This window comes from Anomaloglossus baeobatrachus, chromosome 11, assembly GCF_048569485.1.
Source record: "Anomaloglossus baeobatrachus isolate aAnoBae1 chromosome 11, aAnoBae1.hap1, whole genome shotgun sequence".
Taxonomy (NCBI): Eukaryota; Metazoa; Chordata; class Amphibia; order Anura; family Aromobatidae; genus Anomaloglossus; species Anomaloglossus baeobatrachus.
In genome coordinates, this window is record NC_134363.1 from 74,093,819 (window position 1) to 74,117,016 (window position 23,198).

General features: G+C 50.0%; 1 protein-coding gene across 1 annotated transcript in view; it reads right to left on the reverse strand.

Annotated features, from left to right (window-relative positions):
- LOC142255960 (sulfotransferase 2B1-like) overlaps positions 1-23,198 on the reverse strand; it is a 221,894-nt gene that overhangs the window by 58,877 nt on the left and 139,819 nt on the right. Inside the window, exon 7 of the mRNA XM_075327422.1 lies at positions 3,544-3,724. Within this exon, the coding sequence (XP_075183537.1) occupies positions 3,544-3,724 (181 nt within the window). The remainder of the gene's footprint in view (positions 1-3,543; positions 3,725-23,198) is intronic.

The window sequence follows — 23,198 nt, forward strand, 5'->3', positions numbered from 1 at the left end:
AGTTGCAGTTTCAAGGTCTTTTACTCACTGTTTCTGAGTCCAGGTGTCGACAAACCAGTTGCCCAATGGTATGCTGGGATCCACTGTCAGGGACCTCCGCTGATCCCAGGTAATTCTTAGGGTTAATACCGGTGCACCACTTTTATGTCTCTTTCCTCGACTGGCTTCACAGCCTTGACTTTGATAGATGAACTTGTCTCGGCCTCTACCATAGAATCTGGTCAAGGGTGCTTGCCGGACTGGAATCTTGCCCTCTTCCCAGGGGATCTACGGCAGGTTGTGGCCCTGGGCGCTTGCAACCACCCTGGGCCTCGGTGTCACTTTATGAGGAAATGTCTTTCTTCCCTCTGTCTGGGGACCGTCCCCGAATGCAGCCAGATCCCTCCACCTGATCTTCCTGTGGAGCAGGCCACGAGCAAATATGCCCTTCCATGGCCCTGGGATCCTTTCTTCTCTGTCTGTGGTGTCACCTGGGCCTAGCTGGGCCCCAGGATCTCCACCAGGAAACTTCTCTCTCTGTCACTATCTCTTCACTCTCCTGAGGTAACAACCTCCCTCTCCTTACCCCTCTCACCACTCAGACTGACTGAACACTCGAACTTCCTGTTTCTACTCTTACTTTCAGTTAGCTCCTCCCACTTTCCTTGTTGCTAGGCACCCACCCATGGGAGGAGAGATGGGTCTTGCGGCCCCCCAGACTACAGCATGGGGGTAGCTGCCACTATCTCTGGTGCCTGTATGTGCCTAGCAATGAGTGTTTGTGCAGATTTGCCTGTGAACCGGTATGTACCCTTGTCCTTACCCAGGATGGGACATCACACCTCTGGCTGAGGTGCAATGTCTCTGTGGCGACAGAAGCCTCGGGGGCGCCACACATACATAGAAGTACACATCATATATACACACAGACACAGAGGTATTTTAATATGGGGAACCAGCAACAGCCTAAGTCACCTACCCTGCTAGTCTCCCGTCCCGCTCCTTCCAGACATGTGGCAATGCAGGCCGCCTGCTCGATGGCTGTCATTTTAAATCATGGCCATGCAGAGTGCACTCTGCGGCCTTGTCTGCTAGCAGTGACGCGACCAAGCCAGAACTTTGCCTTTAATTCTGCTTGAGTGCCAGCCCAGCCACGTCACTGCTAGCAGACAAGACCGAACAGTACACTGTGGGCGGCCATGTCTATTAAAGTGACAGCCCTGAAGCAGTGTGCCCTGCACAGCCACAATCACATCATGACCCTGCACAGCTGCTGAGGGAGCATCCTAGGGGCACTTGCCTTCCGGCCACCCGACCCAGCCCACCCCTGCTTATTTTATAGAATTTATTATGCCTGTCATTTGGTGTTGTTGTCAATATTGACCTTGACATTCAAGGGAACAAATGGTCAGAATTAGAGTTGCCTCATCACATCACATGACTTTTCGATATGGGATGGCTCCCCACTCCACCTTAAAACAATGATATTTATAATACACCTAGACACTGGAAATAAACAAAACAAAAAAATTCCAAGCCACATATGACACTTTTTAACCATTAGAATTTCAATCATTCATTTCAGCTAGGTGAAGTTATAAGTAGATGCCCCTGCAAAGGCATTAAGAAGGGGACTAAACTTAGCAAACCTCCGACTCACAAGTAGTCATCCTATCCTACAATGCTCAGGAGAGGAAAAAACTCCTGTGGAAGAAACCTCTAGGGAACCATGGCTGATGGATTGCCCCTATCTTTGGCTTAGGCTAGTTTCACACTTGCATTGAATGGCATCCGTTGCATTGCGTTGTGTGACGGATGCAACGGATGTGTTGCATATAGTGGCACAACGGATGCTGCAAAACAACGGAATCCGCTTTGATTTTTTTTTTTTTTACCGGCAGCAGACTATTGTGAACGATCAGCTGCCAGTAGCCGGCCGCCGGGTGATCAGCTGATCGCTCCCAGTAGCCGGCCGCCGGGTGATCAGCTGATCGCTCCCAGTAGCCGGCCGCCGGGTGATCAGCTGATCTCTCCCAGTAGCCCGCCGCCAAGTGATCAGCTGATCTCTCCCAGTAGCCGGCCGCCGGGTGATCAGCTGATCGCTCCCAGTAGCCGGCCGTCGGGTGATCAGATGATCGCTCCCAGCACGGGGGGGGGGGGTAAACTGATCACTCCCAGCGCCGGGTGATCAGCTGATCGCTCCAAGCAGGGGGGGCAAACTGATCACTCCCAGCGCCGGGTGATCAGCTGATCGCTCCCAGCACTGGGGGTGGGGTAAACTGATCACTCCCAGCGCCGGGTGATCAGCTGATCGCTCCCAGCACAGGGGGGTAAACTGGTCACTCCCAGCGCCGGGTGATCGGCTGATCGATCCCAGCACGGGGGGGAAACTGATCACTCCCAGCGCCGGGTGATCAGCTGATCGCTCCCAGCGCCGGGTGATCAGCTGATCGCTCCCAGCGCCGGGTGATCAGCTGATCGCTCCCAGCGCCGGGTGATCAGCTGATCGCTTGGCCGCCGAGAATGTGTGCGGGGGGCGGAGTGCAGAGTGGGTGGAGCCGAGCGGGGCCATGGCGCTGAGGATAGGTGAGTGTGTGTGTATGTATGTATGTATGTATGTATGTATGTATGTATGTATGTGTGTGTGTGTGTATATATATATATATATATATATATATATATATATATATATATACATGCGGAGTGGGGTGTGGGAGGGGGCGGAGCCGAGCGGGAAAGTGTCGGGCTCCCTGCACACGTGGCCAGGGTAAATATCAGGTAAAGCACTTTCCTTGGTTACCCGATATTTATCTTGGTTACGGGTGCAGGGAGCCAGAGAGAGCATGCACAGTTAAATCCTAAGGATTCCGCTGCTCAAAAAAAGTTACATGCTGCGTTCCTCCCGCTGGGCGGAAGCAACGGAGCGTCGCCCAGCGGAAGCAACGCAGGTCCTTTTGGCACAATCCGTCATCCATACAAGTCTATGGGAAACAGCGGAATCCGTTAACGGATTCCGCTGATTTCCAAAAGGGCGGATTGTGACGGAAGGAAAACAACGCAAGTGTGAAAGTACCCTTAGAAGGTTAATGCTAACAATAACTCTTTATGAACATGATAGAATTGGGCATGGTTCAATGTATACAAAGGTTAATTCAACAAATAATATAAGTCATTCATCACTATACAACAAATTTTTAAATTAAGAGTTGTAGGATAGTGATTACAACAGGGCGGGAGTGTGGGTAATGCTTCCTTCAGCTCTTCTGGTGAGTGACGGAGAGAGATAGAGATAAGACAGAGCGTTATATTTATCTTGATAGTGCCACCCTTCTGGTAAGACACCAGGCACAGACATACTATGCTCTTTCCTCTTAAAGTAGAAACACCCTTGTTTAAACTCTACACAGCTATACAACAAAGCTTTAGGGGTTCTGGTTCCGCCCTCCCAAAGTCATGTCCTCCTTTGCTTAGTACTTTGTGGGTGTCTATACAGTTGCATCTTTTTGGGAGATCAGTATAAATTAGATAAATGTCACCTTGAAGTGAAGAAAATTAGGCACTCACCGTTCCTTATAAATTTACATCTTTTTTGGTCCATAAGTGTGTCAGGCACTTGTGTGAAGTTAGACATGTTGTTTTCTTGCATTGTCTTGAAGGAAGAATGTTTAACCACAGAATCCAGAGCTGTATCATCTAATTCCTTCCCTAGGAACTTACAAATCTTTATCACAGTTCCCCGTAGATCCTGTTAAAAGATATCCAGAATACTTGATCATTATTGCATTGGATGTTAGTAGCTATAATTTTAACTTCATTCTTGTAAAATTACCAAAGTAGAAAAGTTTACTGTACTTGGTTTAATAAGTGACTGGTCTAGAGCACAAGTCAACATTGTGGCCACAGAACAGTCAATTCCTGGCCTCCCAACATAGGTTGTGCAGATCATGATCACCTTATCCAATACATCATTGACTGCCTATAGAACTTTTTAGGTCAGTATTAAACTCAAATTATAAACAAAAGGGCAATGATTCATAAAGTAGTTCACAATAGGTTTCTGGAAAAAAAACTACTTGAAATGTCACAATTTCTTGTGCAGCTCAAAAATGTGACTTCTGTCATTTTTACACCAATCTCTGCTGCCAGCTTTTTGAAATGTGAGCAAGCTTGGCTGGGAGAAAGCGTGGCTGAGCTTGCCTGACGACAAATTCATCATAATTAAGTAACAAAAATGTACACATTATCCTCTGTAGCTCTGTAGAACATTTCTGTATGTGTACTGGCGCATCACTAAGATGAGACTGACTGCACATCTGGAGATATAATGTGGGCCAATGTGATGAGCTTTCGTCCCCACTAGTGTGATGATGTTCCAACTTTCTCCTTTACATACCACCAATAGTGCATTTTTATCTTGCCAAGGTTACTCTTACTCTAGGTTCACCCCCTGACAAAGCACTTTGTGCGAAACACATGACTAATATTGTGGACATCTGGGCTTCATGTTATCACTATCTTGGTACTTTTTTAATAATACCTAATTTCGCTGAAACTTATTAATTTTGTCGGTTTCTTTTTTATGTAATACATTGATTCAGATGGTTAATATTTTCTATGTTGTATATACATTAATCCATATTGGATTTGCTAATTATGCAAGGAAAAATAATAGAAATATGGAAATCACAGTATCTAAAGACATGTTGACTATGTGAAAATAATGAAAAAATGGAAAAGACATTTTAAAAATATTTCAGTTTTTCAGTGACGAGTATACACTTCATGCACATGTATTGATGGCTGCTGTCAATGAGGTTGTTTGAGGAATGTTGTGCTGAGATGAATATGTGACGCCCTGGGCAAGCCAGGGGGCACAGGTCATCACACCACCACACCATACATCCCAGTTAGGAACACCAAAGCTAAACTAAAATCCTTGTTGCCTTCCTTCAGAGGCTGATGATTCACACCAGGGGGTGGGCCAGGTGGTTGGCTCCGCCCACCGAGGAGTTCACAACCCTGGAGGCGGGAAGAACCAGGCAGTCAAGTGAGGGAAGTGAAAGTGAGAGGAAGCAAGATAGAGTTTGGAGGAGGAAGTGGAAGGAGTGGAAGAATAGCTCAGGGAGAGCTTGAGTAAACAGCGGAGTTTAGCCCAGGCAGGGCTTGAGTGAGGAGCTAAGTGGAGGAGTAAACAGGAAGTAAAGTGGTAAAGGAGGAAAGCAAGAGTGGTGACAGAAAAGAAAGAGAGTGAAAAAGCCTGAAGTAGTCCAGCTGAGTGCAGGACAGGGTCAGCAAGGTCAGCAACGACGGTGACTGTCCAGAGGGGTGACTGTTCGGGAGTTCCTGGAAGGACCGAGGACGGGTAGTGACCCGGCGGTCTGGAGCAGCGTGCAAAGGGCAGTCAGCACCAGGGCAGGGGCCTCTCGGACCCCGGCAAGGCTAGGAGTCGCCATAATTTGCCGAATCCGTCAGTGAAGGGGACGTCGATCCCCCAACAACCAAGTCCCGATTGAAGGCAACAGTCCGACCATTAAGGAGGAACACAGCCACCGCCAAGGCACCAGTTCCTCAGGGCCAGCATCTGCGGGCAAAGTAGAGCTCCCCCGGTCCAGCTTGAAGCCGGGGAGCGGGTTACCGGTGGGAACCCATCGCTACCAACTTAGAAACATCAGGTGCAGGTCAGAGGGACATCACCGTTACCTACTGGGAGAGCAAGTGCAGCCGTCCGTGGGAACCGTCTTTCCAGCCGTGTGGTTTACCGTAAAACTGTGTCAACGTCTCAGGCTGAGTGAGTACCACAGTGCCGCAAGGCACAGCGCTGCCCCCGCGTCCCTGCGCCCACCAGGCCCTGCATCTCCTATCTCATCACCGGGCCCCGGGATCACCAACCCCTACCCACGGAGGGGCAACACAACACCTGGCTGCTCCGCATCACCATCCCCGGGATCCCCATATTGAGCAGCGGTGGTGAAATCACCACAACCGTGGGTGGCGTCACGGACAATAAACAATTCCCACACCCAACAACCCCCCTTTCACTCACGGGCGAGGAGTGTCGCTCGAGAACCCCCGGGATCCGGCCCACAGCTCGAGCCACCACTGAGCAGCAACCGCCGGACCCGAGCAGAAGGGGTGAGCGTAGTGTGCTGACACCCTCCTCCCCGCCCGCGACAACTGCACTTGGATAAATCATTAAAATCCACTGTTGGCATCTCCTTTTGTAATTGTCGACCAATAACAACCCAGATGTGGTCGATTGGAGACATGCCCGAAGATGCTGCAAAAAGATGGCAGCATGTATAGGTGTAGCACCCAGTCGCAGCACGGCATCCCGAAAGGTCCCACTCCCATACCTCGGCGGAGGCGCCATTCTTATCACCTGTCCGGCGGTCCCAGATGTCCCGTTCCTGCCCTGGGGCCTGCCGCGGCTCCTTCCTGCTTCCAGGCCACACACAGGCCTTCTGTGAAAGCCTGAAGGGTGTGCACGTGGCTACGCCCCCTTTCTTAAAGGGTCGGCATCCTATTATCCAGAAGTGACCCCTGAGGTCAGCAATCACCCTGTGAGTATTTAAGGCATTCTTTCCTTAGGGGAGATGCCTGAGCAACGTTGCCTATCCATAGTGTGTTGCTAGTTCTCAGGTCCCGTATCCGTTGCTGTGTCTAGTCCTGCATTCTTGTGTGCTAGTACCAGTTACCTGTACCTGCTAATGTGTTTCTTTTTCCAGATCCTGCTACTACTTCCACGTCCGTGCTGCCACATCTGAGCACATCTGTACTGGACTTCAGAGACTCCCTGGTCCGTCTGAGCGGACACCACTGGTCCTGGCTGCCGTGCATGTGTGATGCCCCAGAGCTATGGGGTACTCGGGGTATTATGTACAGGGGAGAAGAAAGAGTTTATATTGTGACACCACTTGCGGGTTGCGGTTATGGTGATGGAACCGCCGATGCACAGTCTTTTACCACTTGGGCTGATGGTGATGGCAGCCTGGATGGTAGGCCCTCTGCAAGTAAGGTGGGATCCGATGCAGAAAGAAGGGAGACCACCCGTTGGCGATGCAGTGCAACTTTTGTTTACTCACTGCGGTATTGAGCTGAGGCACTGAGGATAGCTGGTTCAGACCCCTGGTGCCTTTTGTTCCAGTGCCAGTGTGGTGACCTGATGGCTTCTTTCCCCCGGCACCTCTCACTGGTTGGTCGAACTCCATGGCTTGGAGCTTCTGGGGGTCCCCTACTGTCTGTCAGCAGTCTCTCGTCCATACGGCGGGCAGTATGAACCCTGTAGAGTCGGTGTTCTGTTTCCGGTCCCTGGCTCAATCTTCACTGCTGGTTCCCCCGGATTATTGGGTTAGTGAGGTCCTTGAAGGTCCCCTTACTGTGCAAGTATTTATCAGGTTGCCTGAAGCGGTCTTCTGACTAAGGGCCCTGTGCCCCATTGGTGCTTTGGCTCCAGGGGTACCTGGCTGTACCCTCCCTGGCAACCACTCTCCTTCGCTGTTACGGCCCCTGGGTCTGTTGCTCCACGTTCCTCTTCTTCCCCTTCTGCTTCTTGTTTGCGTAGTTCCAGTCGTTTGGGAACTTCTTAGCTTCCTGAGTCTAAGTCCCAATTTTGAGCTACTGAGCATGCTCACGGACTTAGTCATTTCTGAGGCTAATTGTGTACTATATTCTGAGCATGTCTGCGATGTGGCATTACATGATTGGCCGTGGGTGATGTCACAGATGATGCGGGGATAACATGGTCCTCGGCATGTGACGTGGCATTACATGATTGGCCGTGTGTGATGTCACAGATGATGCGGGGATCACATGGTCATCGGCTTGTGACGTGGCATTACATGATTGGCCGAGGGTGACGTCACTTCTGTCGTTGCTCGTTACTATTGGCCCAGGGTCGTTCCTGTTAATTATTCTCCATCTTGTGGGCTTAGCCAAGTTTATAAAGGGCCCTGGAGCCCGCCTCTCAGTGCTCAGTCGTTACATGTGCTTGTGTGGGAGTAGACGCTCCATGCGAGTCTGCATAATATACCCGCTTCCCATGCTTTAGGGGAGTCGGGCTAGGTAGGAACCTCTCCCCCTTCGCTCCTGTTTACTCTCTGCGGATAGCATAGAGAGTTCCCTGGCTCCTTATAGTGTGGTTAGCACACGGGGCTTGGACTGGGACTTGCTCTTGTGCCATTTCAGAGAAAGCTATTGCTCTCTGTTATCAACTGTCATATTACACTTCCTCTATCACCATAATAGAGGCTAGGTTTTAGGTTTGCCTGTGACCATTAACAGGAGACCTGTGCATTCTCTCCTTGCCTAGGAGCATTGTTTATGCTTTGTTAATTTACTAGCTTACTTCTTTGAAGTAACAGAGGTATTTCCTATTCGAATGGGGTAGTCACCCTAACTTATTTATTTGCTACCACATATTAGTTTAAGCTAATACGGTACTCGCTGTGAGTTAAACAGGGTGTGTCGTACTAGTCCTAGTGTTGCTGTGAAGTAACAGGAGCAAGTACTACTTCTGTGGTACAGACACCCTTTTCTGCTGTCCCTAGCAGCAGTTGCACGGTGGGCCCTGACTGCCTGTTACTCGTAATTAGTTATAATACCAGGCAGCCCCGTAACATTCGCCACATAGGTCACTGCTACATGACCCCGTCTGGAGACACGTCCGTTCCCTTCAACTGTCACTATCGGACTCCTCTGTCTTTCCTGTCTCTCCTGTCTCTCTCTCTGTCCCCTCCCTGGTTGCTGGCTAGTGGACTGGACTGGCTCCACCTCTGGGTGCCATCCATTGGGTCCCGGACTAGTCAGTCACCCCAGATTGGGAGAGGGAACTGGGGATATGTGCCTTGATGGTATTGGCACTGGTCTTCCAAGTCCCTGGGAGGTAGGCCCTGCATCTTTGACAGGATGCAGTACCTAGTAGTGCCCTGATGGGTTCAGGGGCACTACACATGCATTTAAGCCCCCTGGGGCTGCGCTTGACAATCCCTGTATAGAGGTTAGCTAGAGGTTTGCTCCTTCAGGGGAGTTCGGTATATGGCCCAGTGGGTCCACTCCCGTACGCTCGCGACCGTAACAGTTGACTATACAGATTCCACTCACAGTGACACTCTGGATCAATTGGGGAACCAGTGGTAAGACCATTTCTCCATTCTGTAGTTAAAGTGGAACTGGGCGCCATATACTAAGCTTAACATGTCAATCAATGTCTATACAAATCATCAGAATGCTTTTGCCCATCTTTGGGTTACGAGTCAGATGTCCAGCTAGAGATGGTGCATTGATCTCATGTCACCGCTCTCAAAGGTTATCAGGGTATAGAGCAAGAGAGGCTGGAATGGAGGTCTGTCCTCTTCAGCAATGTGTCCCGTTTTCGTCTTGGATGCAATGATAGCCAGATATTAGTCTGGAGATCACATGGGCAGCGCTATGAACAGGCCTTCATGATGGAACACCAGACCAGACCAGTCCTATTCTCAGGATTATGTTGAGGGGAAGCATAATATATGGTAATATTGTATAGAAATGTATGATAATATAGACTTAAACCCAGGTATACTAACAGATCAGCATTACATTGATTTTATTCATGGAACCAGTGGTAAAGCTTTTTCTCCAAAGTCTTCCAGAGCTTATTTTCAACATGACAAGCATGCTCCTTGAGCTGCTGTGAGCAACCTAGATTGTTTAGTAGTTTGTTAATTGATTTTATTTGAGAGTGTGGTTATTTATTTGTGAATGCTGTAATGAAACGGCGGGTATATCTAATTTAGTCCGTCTCAGTGTATGTGTAACGCCCCTGTAGCCGGGTCGTTACAGGTTATTAACCCCTTAACGACCGCGGGCCGTAAAATTACGTCCTAAATGACATAATCTTACTGCCCGCGGTCCTCCGGCGGCAGCATGCTGCGATCGGCACACATCTCAGCTGATTTTCACAGCTGAGATGTGTGCCTGCTAGGCACGAGCAGAATCGTTATCTGCTCGTGCCGATTAACCCCTTATAATGGCGCTGTCAATACATGACAGCGCCATTATAAGCGCAATCGCGGTAAAGTTTTACTTACCGCCGAAACCGGAAGTCACGTGACGCGATCACGTGACTCCCGATAGTTGTCATGGTAGTACAGGGTCATGTGATGACTCCTGTACTACACATGAATTGGTTTCACTTTCGCTGTGCCCGGGGCACAGCAAAAGAGAAAGACAGCGTATCTGCTGTTTACAGCCTTCCAGCTGTGATCAGCAGATACTGCAGAGCGATCGGAATGCTGATCGCAATAGCCCCCTAGGGGGACTAGTAAAATAAAAAAAAAAAGTAAAAAAATAAGTTTTAAAAAATTAAAAAAAAACAAAAAAACCTAAAAGTTCAAATCACCCCCCATTCGCCCCATTGAAAATTAAAGGGTTAAAAAAATAAAAAATATACACACATTTGGTATCGCCGCGTTCAGAAACGCCCGATCTATCAAAATATAAAATCAATTAATCTGATCAGTAAACGGCGTAGCGGCAAAAAAATTCCAAACGCCAAAACGACGTTTTTTTGTCGCCACAACTTTTGCGCAAAATGCAATAAGAGGCGATCAAAACGTAGCATCTGCGCAAAAATGGTACCGGTAAAAACGTCAGCTCGAGACGCAAAAAATAAGCCGTCATTGAGCCTAAGATCCCGAAAAATGAGAACGCTACGGGTCACGGAATATGGCGTAAAACGTGCGCCACTTTTTTCGGACAAACTTCCGATTTTTTTTTAACCCCTTATATAAAAGTAAACCTATACATGTTTGGTGTCTACGAACTCGCACTGACCTGAGGCATCACACCCACACATCAGTTTTACCATATAGTGAACACAGTGAATAAAATATCTCAAAAACTATAGTGCTATCGCACTTTTTTTGCAATTTTTCAGCATTTGGAATTTTTTTGCCATTTTCTAGTACACAATATGGTAAAACTGATGGTTTCATTTAAAAGTACAGCTCGTTCCGCAAAAAATGAGCCCTCACATGACCATATTGACTGAAAAATAAAAAAGTTACGTCTCTCAGAAAAAGAATGGCGAAAAAAAAAAACGGAAAGCGAAAAATCGGCCGGTCGTGAAAGGGTTAAATATTACCCCATTTCTCCCAGGCAGGAGGAGAAGAGTCCCCACACACACACTGGCAGGAAAGAGTTAAAAAGCTTTTCAGCAAGTAGTTTGAGTCTGCATGACTCATCCTGTCTCCTAATCAGCAGGTGTTCTGGTCCCCATGACAACCTGATGGGAGGGGGGGCCTGAAATGAGGAGTTTAGTGCAAAGCAGACTGAAGTTTTAGTCAGAACTCAGAGGCTGCTAGAGAGTGCAGACCTCCACAGAACAGCTCCCTGCTGAGCAGATGCCACGAGACCAGGGCTGATAACATCCCTTTCGGCGCTTCCGGAGGATAAATGGATTATCAGTGCAAGTTTGCAACAACTTCAAGAACAAGGGTTTATTAAGGGTTCAATAAAAAACGGACAATTACGGACAACGCGTTTCAGCTAACAAAAGCCTTCATCAGGTGTAGTTTACATTGCTGGTATTAAGAAAATCTAATTTATAGACTGATCTGTCTATGTGTATGATGTAGGCGGGTATGAGGAACATGGGTGTGTACTTCCAATTAGATTAGCACTCAACCTCGAAGAGGTAAATGGTGGTTCTTGTGCTGAAATCCTTATATGGATCATGTGTAGGGGCAAGCAAATATTGCTGCTATGCATGAATGATACAATTTATGAATGAAAAAGAATAAAAATTCTAATTGTTAATAAGGAAAATTTTGGTGTTTAAAATATGCGGTGATATAAAACACATAATAAATTATTCAGATTAAAAACACAATTTTTTTTTTTTTTTTTCTTTTCCCTTTTTCTTTCCCTTTCCCTCCTTTCCTTTCCCTTCTTTCCTCTCTCTCCCTTTCCCCTTTTGCTCTCTCCCTTTCCTTCCTTTTTCCTTTAGAGAATAGTTTAAAATTCATGCACTTATATAAAAATCACTTCCAGATATATTGCATTTATAAATAAGAGACAAAGAGAAAGAAAAAAAAAAAAACAAAACAAAAAAGATACATATACATTTAGACATTCTCTATCACATCGTTCAAACCATCTGGGTATAAGGTTTTCAGCTTAAAAATCCAATAGGACTCCTTCCTATTTAATTTTTTAAAACTGTCACTATCGTCCTCTGCAATTCTTTCTACAGGGGTCACTTTTATATCAAAATTTTTTTGATGTTTGATTAACAGGTGTCTGGAGAGACTATGTTTAAGAAAACCTTTTTTCGCATTGTGCCTGTGGCCATTCATGCGTGACCGCACCGTTTGTGTGGTGCGGCCAACGTACTGAAGACCACAGTCGCAGCTGACCACATAGACTACATGGTCACTGTCACATGTTAGATGTTGATTAATATTAATTGTCTCTCCTGTACTATTTGATGTGATACTATTCTGTTTGTGACTAATAATACCACAACAGAAGCATTTTTTTGATCCACATTTGAAAACGCCCGGAGGTTTTTGTGTGGAGAATCTTGCTGCACTAAAAACTGACAAAGGTTTTTTTCAGTCAGCTGCGACTGTGGTCTTCAGTACGTTGGCCGCACCACACAAACGGTGCGGTCACGCATGAATGGCCACAGGCACAATGCGAAAAAAGGTTTTCTTAAACATAGTCTCTCCAGACACCTGTTAATCAAACATCAAAAAAATTTTGATATAAAAGTGACCCCTGTAGAAAGAATTGCAGAGGACGATAGTGACAGTTTTAAAAAATTAAATAGGAAGGAGTCCTATTGGATTTTTAAGCTGAAAACCTTATACCCAGATGGTTTGAACGATGTGATAGAGAATGTCTAAATGTATATGTATCTTTTTTTTTTTTTTTCTCTTTGTCTCTTATTTATAAATGCAATATATCTGGAAGTGATTTTTATATAAGTGCATGAATTTTAAACTATTCTCTAAAGGAGAAAGGAAGGAAAGGGAGGGAGCAAAAGGGGAAAGGGAGAGAGAGGAAAGAAGGGAAAGGAAAGGAGGGAAAGGGAAAGAAAAAGGGAAAAGAAAAAAAAAAAAAAATTGTGTTTTTAATCTGAATAATTTATTATGTGTTTTATATCACCGCATATTTTAAACACCAAAATTTTCCTTATTAACAATTAGAATTTTTATTCTTTTTCATTCATAAATTGTATCATTCATGCATAGCAGCAATATTTGCTTGCCCCTACACATGATCCATATAAGGATTTCAGCACAAGAACCACCATTTACCTCTTCGAGGTTGAGTGCTAATCTAATTGGAAGTACACACCCATGTTCCTCATACCCGCCTACATCATACACATAGACAGATCAGTCTATAAATTAGATTTTCTTAATACCAGCAATGTAAACTACACCTGATGAAGGCTTTTGTTAGCTGAAACGCGTTGTCCGTAATTGTCCGTTTTTTATTGAACCCTTAATAAACCCTTGTTCTTGAAGTTGTTGCAAACTTGCACTGATAATCCATTTATCCTTCGGAAGCGCCGAAAGGGATTTTGTCTTTACTCCATTACCCACGTGGGAGCACCTGTTCAGTACTCTCATTGTTTTTCCCGAGGATTCGTGCTGCATACTGGAGGATTAATAAGAGAGTTGATCCACTACACGGATCATACTAGCGAAAACAGAAGAAATCTGCACGGTGAGTGTAAAATTCGTATGATCATACAATCTGTGTTTACATACATCTACACTTAGATTTGGCGCCCCGTTGTTCTCTTCTTTTTTTCTTTCCAACATCTGAGGAAGGGAATGGAGCTGAGGACTGGGAATCCTTGGAGAGTGTTGGACCCGGTGGCGGTTCCTACTACGCTACCGGGCAAGAGAGAGACAGAATGGCGGCGGGTCCCCAAGATGCTCCATGTCACGGGGATAGCATTAACGCACCGAAAGAGAGAGACTCTCAGATCACCTCACCCCCTTCCTCCTACCTGCCCGGGAATGACCAGAGGCTACAGGCGGCGAGGACCAGCACTCGGGTGCGATGTGGAACGGACTTGTAATAAAGAACAACTGGAACCGCACTCCGTGACTGGTGTGAGTAATGCCGCCGCCCTGTGCCCCCGGAGTCCCTGAGGACTGTTGCCCTGGGTCTCATTAACCTCCCGGGGCTCCCCCGCTCCACCCGTGGGGAGCGATTCCATCTGGCTGCTTATAACATCTTCCCCGGAGAGAGACTGTGCAGCTGTGGCTGAACACCTGGCCGCATACCACAGGTGGCGCTGCTAGTGTACCGCCCCGCGGGCTCGGCTACTACCGCCGAGCCACTCAGATCCGTGCTCATACTGCGGGTGGTGGCTTGAGCCTCTCACGGACCCGGGGGTCACGTCGCTCTGCAAGGGAGTTGGCGCTACATGCGGGGACTTGAGTGAGGAGTTCCACGGCCGGGGCCGCGGTGGTTTGATTTGGGATGTAATTTCGTGACGCCACCCACGGTTTGTGGTGATTGTAGACACCACCGCTGCGGTGAAGGTATGGGGGCTCCCGGGAGCGGTGTAATGGCGCAGCTAGGTGTTGACCCCTCCATGGGTAGGGGGTGTTGGTCCCGGGGCCCGGTTGGCGAGAGTCGGGGTGCAGGGTGCAGGGTTGCGGCGCGGCACGGTGCGCAGCCCGAAGGCACTGGTGTACTCACTATGACACAAGACACCGGAGTCTCTGGTAAACCAAACGGAGTGATGAACTGGGCCCGCAGCCGGCTGCAGCTTCTCCCAGAATAGGTTGGTGGTTTCCGCCTTTCTCCTGCACCTCTGTGTGTAAATGTTTGACTCCTATTCCTAGACACCAGCAGTCCGCTCCCTGACTTGCATATACAGTAGGAGCCCGTTTGCCCGCAGACGCTGGCCCTTTCGGTCTCTATGCCTTGGCGGTGGCTTTACCCTGTATGGTTGGGCTGTTGTCTTCTAATGGGTCTTGTGTGGGATTAGGTCCTAAAGTCCAGTCCACAATCAGTTGATTTGACTCAGCCCTGTCGGTTCGGGGCTTCGTCTGGGTCTGAGTACCCCTCCTGGTGCTCCGGTTTCCAATCGGTTACCCGGTTCGGTACCGGTGGGCCACCGCACGACCCCGGTCCCTATGGTTCCACCGGCTGTAATCCCAGCTCCTGCAGGCGGCCACCACCGTCTGCCTCCTTGCCAATGGTGACTGGGCTCCGACCCAGCCACCCGGTAGTCTCTTGGCAGGCCTGGACACAGGACTGCCCATGAACTTGACTGCTCTCTACCTCCTCCAGACTACTCTCCTCTAGAACTTGAACTAGACTCCGTGTTTTCCCGCCACCAGGCCTGTGAACTCCTCAGTGGGCGGAGCCAACCACCTGGCTCCGCCCCCCTGGTGTGGACATCAAACCTGGAGGGTGGTGACAAGGGTTTCTTGGTTGGCTACTGTCACCTAATCGGGAGGGGTGTGTGATGTTGTGTGTGACTACCTAAGACGACCTGTCTAGTCCAGGGCGTCACATTCCCCCTTGGTTTAATGCAGACCGTCCGTGGGCTGCCCGTCCATCACCGGTTTATTTTTGCTTTCTGTAAAATAGAAAAACGGGAAAAACAATACAAGTATACTATCATTTGTACAAACTTTTCAACATTTTTACTTTCTGGATCTTCCCTTACGGGAGGCACATACTTAAACGTTACGAACGGTAAATTTTTATCAACACGGGAACCGGGTCCTCAGTCACCCACCCAAACAACCTAGCCTTGATGCTGCCCCTAAGAAGTGGGCTGCACCCCTTTTCCCCAGTCCAGGAATGGGCCCAGGTGTGTTTAACGGGATGGGTGCAGGTTTCACCGTCCTTTCAGAGGCCCCACGTCCAGGGGACCCCTGACTCGGAGGATGGCCACCGGTTGTAGTGGTGGCGGGCCTCGGCCAACAGGTTCCCGCAGGCCCATCCTCCAGTCTGCCTCTCCAGAGGCGGTGAAACTGGATGGCCGGTTAAGGGAAGGGTTATTTAGTATTCACATGCCCAAAAGTTTTTGGGTGGCCTGCAAGTTCTCGGCCTTGTCTTTTGTAAAACGGGGGCAACAAGGGTCCCAACGGGACTGTGTCACATGGGCAGCCGGGTTCCACTGTCTTTAACTCTTGTTAATCAGGTGAAAGCCGCGGGTGATTAGTACTCATTCATTCAGCTACTTACACAATCAACATATTGCACCCCTAAATGGCAGTCTCCCTGTACCTAAGCGGGGGCCTACCTAGGTTAGGGCGTGTGGATCTTCTGGGTCCAGTGTTGTCAGTGGGAGGCAGTGGGACGGAGGGGACAACCGTTCCCTCTTCCCATGTGTCAGGTATGGCAGGTAGAGACCTACGGGGGCACAATATAGGTGCATCCCTGGGCACTTGGTCAGGTGGCTCGCTGGCGGGCGTTTCTGTCTCTTTCTTCCACGGGTTGTGGGAACATTATCATGGGAACAAATACCGCGCCATCCTGCATAGGCCAGTCCGCTGGGAAGTCGCCCATTACGGTATGAATCACCTGTTTCTTCTTTTGTCCGCTCGGCACGGGGACCGGAGCCTCATCCACCAGCCTCAGAGGTTCTGGGCATCTCTTCAGGTGGTCCCTGGAAACGGTAGCCGTGGTCTTCCCCTGGTCGTGACTGATCAGATAGGTCTTCTCGTTCTCCCATCCAGTGGGCTGTACGACATACAGGGTCCTTTCCCATTGGTCATCGAGATTATGTGTCCTCCTCTTGCGCTTCAGTACCACATCCCCGGGTTCAAAGGGGGCAGCCGTAGCCCGCTTGTTGAAGTGCTGCTCTTGCTTTTCTCTGCTCTGGCGCAGATTCCTCTAGACATACTCCTGGATCTGTCGGTACTACATCTTCCGCTTGGTTTCCCAGTTGTTAGTGGAGGGAAGGGCTTCGGGTGCCTCTATGTCCATTTCTAGGTCCACGGGCAGCGGTCCCGGTCAGGCTCTCATCAGATATGCGGACGTGCACTTGGTGGAACTGCAGGGGATGTTACTGTACATGTCCAGAAGGTCAGGCAACTTCTCCGGCCACAAGTTCCTTTCCTCCAACGGTAGTGTCTTGAGGAGGTTCAGGACTAGTTATTCATTTTCTCACACATCCCATTAGTCTGGGCATGATATGGTGTAGTCCGGATCTTCTTACACCTGTACAAGTGAAAGAACTCTTGGAACACCTCCGCTTCAAAGACCGAGCCCTGGTCCGTGAGCACCCTCTCCGGGTAGCCGTGCGGTCGGCAGATGTAGGCCTGGAAGGCTTTAGCTGCAGTACGGCCCGTCAAATCTTTAACAGGGACAACCACCATGAACCTGGAGTAGTGGTCTACAATGGTCAGGGCATAGGTATACCCGCTTCGGCTGGGCGTGAGCTTGACGTGGTCCAGGGCAACAAACTCCAGTGGCTGGTGAGTGACGATCGGCTGTAGGGGGGCCTTCTGGCTGGCTTCGTCTCGCCTTCTCAGTGTGCAGGGACCACATTCTCGACACCAGGCCTCCACAGACTACCGCATCCCACTCCAATAGAACCGCTCTCTCAGAAACATCTCCAGCTTTTTCCAACCGAATGCCCGGCACCATCATGGTAAGCCTGCAGGACCCTGGGCACACTGGCTTGGGGAACCACCACCTGGCGGACCTTCTTGTGCGTCTTCGGATTGATCATTTCCCTATACAGCTTCCCCTGATGTAAGTCCAGCCGGTTTCTCTCTTTCCATAGCTGTTGAGCTTCTGAGGGGGCTGTGGGATCCATCCTGGAGGAGCCCTGCGCGATCATGGCTTTAACCAGCTGGACCGCAGGTTCCTGGTCCTGAGCTTCTCGCCACCCCTGGCCGGGCAGCGGGTCAAGGTTCACCTGCTGTTGGTTACCGCAGGGCTTCTCGTCTCGTGGCTGATGGAATGTGGGTAGCTCAATTTCTTCAAGGTCGTCCTCCACCCTTCATCGGGTAGGTGCGGCATCCGAGACAGCGCATCCGCATTAGCGTTCTTGCGGCCGGCCTTGTACTTGATAGTAAAATCATAATTGGACAGTCGAGCCATCCACCGCTTCTCCAGGGCGCCCAGCTTGGCCGTATCTAGGTGTGTCAACGGATTGTTGTCCGTGTAGGCAGTAAACTTCGCCGCCGCGAGGTAATGCTTGAACCTTTCGGTTATTGCCCACACAAGGGCTGTTACGGTTGCTGCGAGCACTGGAGACTATGTCCAGATTTCTTGCTACTGCACATGTGCGAGCGCTGGAGACTAAGTCCAGATTTCTTGCTACTGCACATGTGCGAGCGCTGGAGACTAAGTCCAGATTTCTTGCTACTGCACATGTGCGAGCGCCGGAGACTAAGTCCTATCTTGCAGCCATTGCACATGTGCGGGTGACATCATTGCTGACACGAGGTCACATGTCTCTGACACCTTCTATGCCGATTGGTCGCTGGTCATGTGCTTGTGACGCCTTGCTCGGTGATAGGCCAGCATGACGTCACTCCTGTCGTTCTGGCAGCGGATCGGCTCTGGTGTCCTCCATCTTGGATGAGGCACAGAGTCTATATAAGACCCTGACACACGCCGCATGGCGCTCAGTCCTCTTGGTTCATGCATAAGAGTAGACGCTCTGTGCGCGTTCCTCTAGGCATTCCTCTGTCTATGCTAGGTGAGCGCTACCGGCAGGGTAGCATTCTTATACCTTACAGCTTCGGCTGCTGTCCGTATCCTTACCTCTTAGGGGAGCGGACATAGGCAGGTGCCTGAGGCACATGGTCTGGCTGGGCCTTGTGATTCGACTCGTAGGTGGACGTTGCCGCTAGGGTAACGTTCCTTATACTGTGTCTGGCAGTTGTTCGTATCCTCGCACACTAGGGGAGCGAACAGAGGTAGGAGCTTTGTGCGGGTTACGCTGCTGTTCGTCTCTTTTGCACCACTAGAAGAGCGGACCTAGGCAGGTGCCATATCTAGTGGTTTGTGTTCGTGTCCTCGCACACTAGTGGAGCGAACGCAGGTAGGAGCTTTGTGCGGCTTACGCTGCTGTTCGTCTCTTTTGCACCACTAGAAGAGCGGACCTAGGTAGGTGCCATTTCGCACACATTGCCTTTGTCTCTGTGATTATTAACAGAGATCATTCCACACACCCTCCAAGTAAGGGAGGAATTGCTTTACTTACTTATTATATCCTTCTGTGAGTTAACAGAGGTATTGCACTCTGCCATAGTCTGCAGCAAAGTCTTTGCACGGTGGACCCTGACTGTCTGATACTCCTTTAGGTTATTATCAGACAGCCCCCCGTAACATTAGGACTGAGCCAAGGGTCTGGCAGTTATGGCAGAATATCAGCAGTTACATCGTTACATACAAGTACTTGAGTCACGGCTCAAGAGTATAGAGGATAAACCTCAGACCATGGTGACAGCTGCACATGATCCTCGACTTGCTCTGCCAAACAGATATTCTGGCGATGCCAGATCATGTCGTGGTTTCATTAGTCAGTGTCAGATACACCTAGAGGTCAACTCCTCTCGCTTCTCTACGGAGAGGTCCAGAGTAGGCTTTATCATCTCCTTACTTCAGGACAAAGCCTTAGAATGGGCGACTCCCCTATGGGAGCGCTCTGATGTGGTTACTCTGAGACATCAAGACTTTCTTGATGCGCTTAAGGCGGTATTCATGGGTCCGCAGGTTACCCATGATGCGGCCCTGAGACTGTTAGATCTATCTCAGGGTTCGTTATCCACTAGTTCTTATGCCATTGTGGCGCCCCAGGACCTGGTCGCCACAACAGCATTGCCCTCCCAAAAGGGTTAATGCTGAGCCTGGAGGTAATGGGGAGGTCCATTGGCCAGCAAGTTTAACATCCAACGCAGTTCTCCCTCCGGCCAGCAGGGGGAGCTCTGAACCTGGAATTCCAGGGAGCCTTCCTCAAGTCTGACCAGAGGGAGGAAGTAGTGGTCAGTCTGTAGAGAGAGGTGCTAATGAGCAGACGCAGAGTGAGTTGTCCTGTGGATCTGGGGCCTAGAGCTAGAGTAGCTTGGCCCAGGGAAGCAGGAGCAGCAGAGAGGCACAGAAGAGACTCGGACATCGGAGTCTGTGGCCACCAGGGCTTAAAATACCCCTGGTAGCCGAATCCGAAGGGCAGGAGAGCTGCAATCACCCTGGCCCATATACATCCCGAACATACAGCTGCAGCATCAGGGCCCGGTGTGGACTCCAGCAGAGAAGCACCAGAGAGGGCCTGCGCAGCCTGCTACAGAGGGAGAGGGACGTACCATCGGTCCCAGCCGCAAAGAGGGCCATTGCTGGATTCAGAGAAGCAGGGTCCTATCATAACAAAGAAAAGCATAGGAGTAGGCCTCATACTCAGCTGGTCAGAAAGATCACCCCAAATACTTCCAGGCCGACCGGATCCCCATCACCACCTGTAACGGTCTCCCAGGACTGGACTGTTCCCAAAGTAAAAGAGGAAAAGGTAAAGAGACTGTTGTTTGTGCCTGGTTCTTTCATTGCCTGTCGGCCCTGCACCGTGTTAGCCACACAACACCATAGACTTTCACGAGCACTAACAGTGTCCCCGGGGCTCCGCTCCACCTGTGGGGAGCAGTACCACCATTGCTGCTATATCATCACCCCGGAGGCCTCACACAGCAGCGGCGGCTTAATAGCCGCATACCACAGGTGGCGTCATGAACACCAACTTTACTCATCAAGCCACATACTCTACTGACACCCACCAGGGCCACGGAGCCGGGCCCAGCCACCACTGACTACCACCGGACTAGTCCGGCCCGGCACCGGGTGTCCCATAGCCCTGGGGTGGGCGAGTCAACTTTTGCGTCACGAACAGGATTTCGTGCCCGGTTTCACCGGGTACTGTGCGCCTGCAGAAATTGTGCTTAAAAGACTGTGTTACTGTTTGCAAACTGCCGCCGCCATTAGCCTTGCCGAGCGCAGGAAGAAGGGGGGCGTGCCTGACAAAGAGCGCGAAGGGAGCGCGCCATCAGAGCAGAGCGCTGTTAACCCTGCGCGACCCGGAAGGGAATTTGAAAAGTGAACAGAGCCTGGTAAGGTTCACTAAGGGGGAGGAAGATGTCCGACTCAGAGGGAGAGCAGGTGGCTGCCATAGCCCGAGGCGCCGCAGAACCGGCCGAAGCAATCCCAGTCGCCGCCGCCCCAGCCCCCGCTGTAGCGCCGGTAATGCCGATCACAATGCCGTACATCCCGGGAGCAGAATGGCTGCCGCAGTACTCCGGGATCAGGACCAGGCCATCCGGGTACTGAGAGAATCTACACCGAATGACCCAGTACCCCTGCGGCCTCTTGCTATCACGTACCCCGGGGTGGTGCCTGCAACACGAGCTGCTGCAGGGGCCGAGGCGCAGTCCCTGGATAAGGATCCCACTGCAGAGCTCAGATAGCAGGTCCAGGAGCTGACCAAGACTGTAGCTGCCCTTGCCAAGACCGTGCAGTCTCTACAAGCGACCCCATCGCCTGCAAGAATCGAGTTGGCCTCCAGCCCAGATGACGTCCCATGGATGCGACAGAGGAGGAATACGCCGACCCGAGGAAAAGATACAGACCGGTATGATTCAACAGGACAACCGATCTGCCGCCGCTGCAGCCAGGCGGGCCACATTGCACGACACTGTCCTTTAAATGGGCCGAGCCTGGGGCCAGGAGCCAACCCCCAGGTGTAAGGAAGCCCGGCTCAACCCCCAGCCGCAGCAAGTATGTGGGAGGACGACCGGTCCTTCCTATTGTGCTGGATGGGATCCCTTTGAATGCCCTCTTGGACACGGGGTCCCATGTAACAACCATCCCCTATAAACTGTACAAAAGATATTGGGCTGATTCAGACATTGACCATGGCCCAGATGATGATTTAACAATTGTGGCCAGTAATGGTCAGCCCTTACCTCAAATTGGGTACAAAGAAGTAACCATTAAAGTGGGGCGGGTAGAATTGCCATGTCAGGGGATGATAATTGTAGATATTGATCGCAAAGAATCTGACCCACTGCTAACCATTGGTACAAATGTGATAGAAAATTGTATTGCCGAAGTGATAATTTTGTTGCAACAGGCGTCTGAAACTGCCAGCTCCGGGCAGCAGCGTGCCCTACAGAGGGAGATCAGAGCCCTGGTGAGGAGGCAGCAGGTAGAGCTGGCCGGAGGAGAAATTGGCAGTGTTAGGGTAAGTGATCCCCTCCCCATTGCAATACCCCCAAGAAGTGAAATGTTGATATGGTGTCGGGCAGCAATAGGCCTCAAGGGTCAGGATTACCATGCCTTGGTGGAACCGGTGTATTCAGACAGTAGGCCTGGAGTCCTGGTAGCCAGAGGGGTAGCAGACGTCCGCAAGGGGAGAGTGCCCGTCCGTGTCCTGAATTGTGGGGAGGAGGAGGCCAAATTGCCCCGGTACGCCACTGTAGCAAAACTGTACACTGTCAGCAACAATACCATCAAAGCAGTGGAACCCTTGATCCCGTCTGACCAGGCGGAAGACAATGGCTCCAAGGGACGGCTAGAAGACTGGTGCCAAAAATTACATGTGGGCACCGACTCCACCCCCTCACACCAAAAGCATGGGGTTTACCGGGTGGTACAGGAGTATGAGCGGGTCTTCAGCAAACATCCCCTAGATTTTGGGCAGGTGAAAGGGGTTAAACACCAAATCCCCACGGGTGATCATCATCCCATTAAAGAGAGATACCGCCCTGTACCCCCCGCACAGTATAAGCGTGCCAAAGAGATGTTAGGGGAAATGAAGGAGGCTGGGGTTATCAGAGATAGTTGTAGCCCCTGGGCAGCTCCACTAGTGCTCGTAAAGAAAAAAGATGGTACAATGAGAATGTGCGTAGATTACAGGCAAATTAACCGCATTACGCATAAAGATGCTTATCCACTACCCAGAATAGAGGAGTCACTAACAGCCTTAAAGTCAGCTAACTATTTCTCCACCTTGGATCTCACCAGTGGGTATTGGCAGGTTCCCGTGGCAGAGGCGGACAAGGAGAAGACTGCATTCACGACACCAATGGGCCTCTGCGAGTTCAACTGTATGCCATTCGGGCTCTGCAACACCCCAGGGACATTCCAAAGGTTGATGGAGTGCTGCTTGGGCCACCACAACTTCGAAACCGTGCTGTTGTACCTGGATGACGTCATAGTCTACTCCAAGACTTATGAAGACCACCTGAGGCACTTAG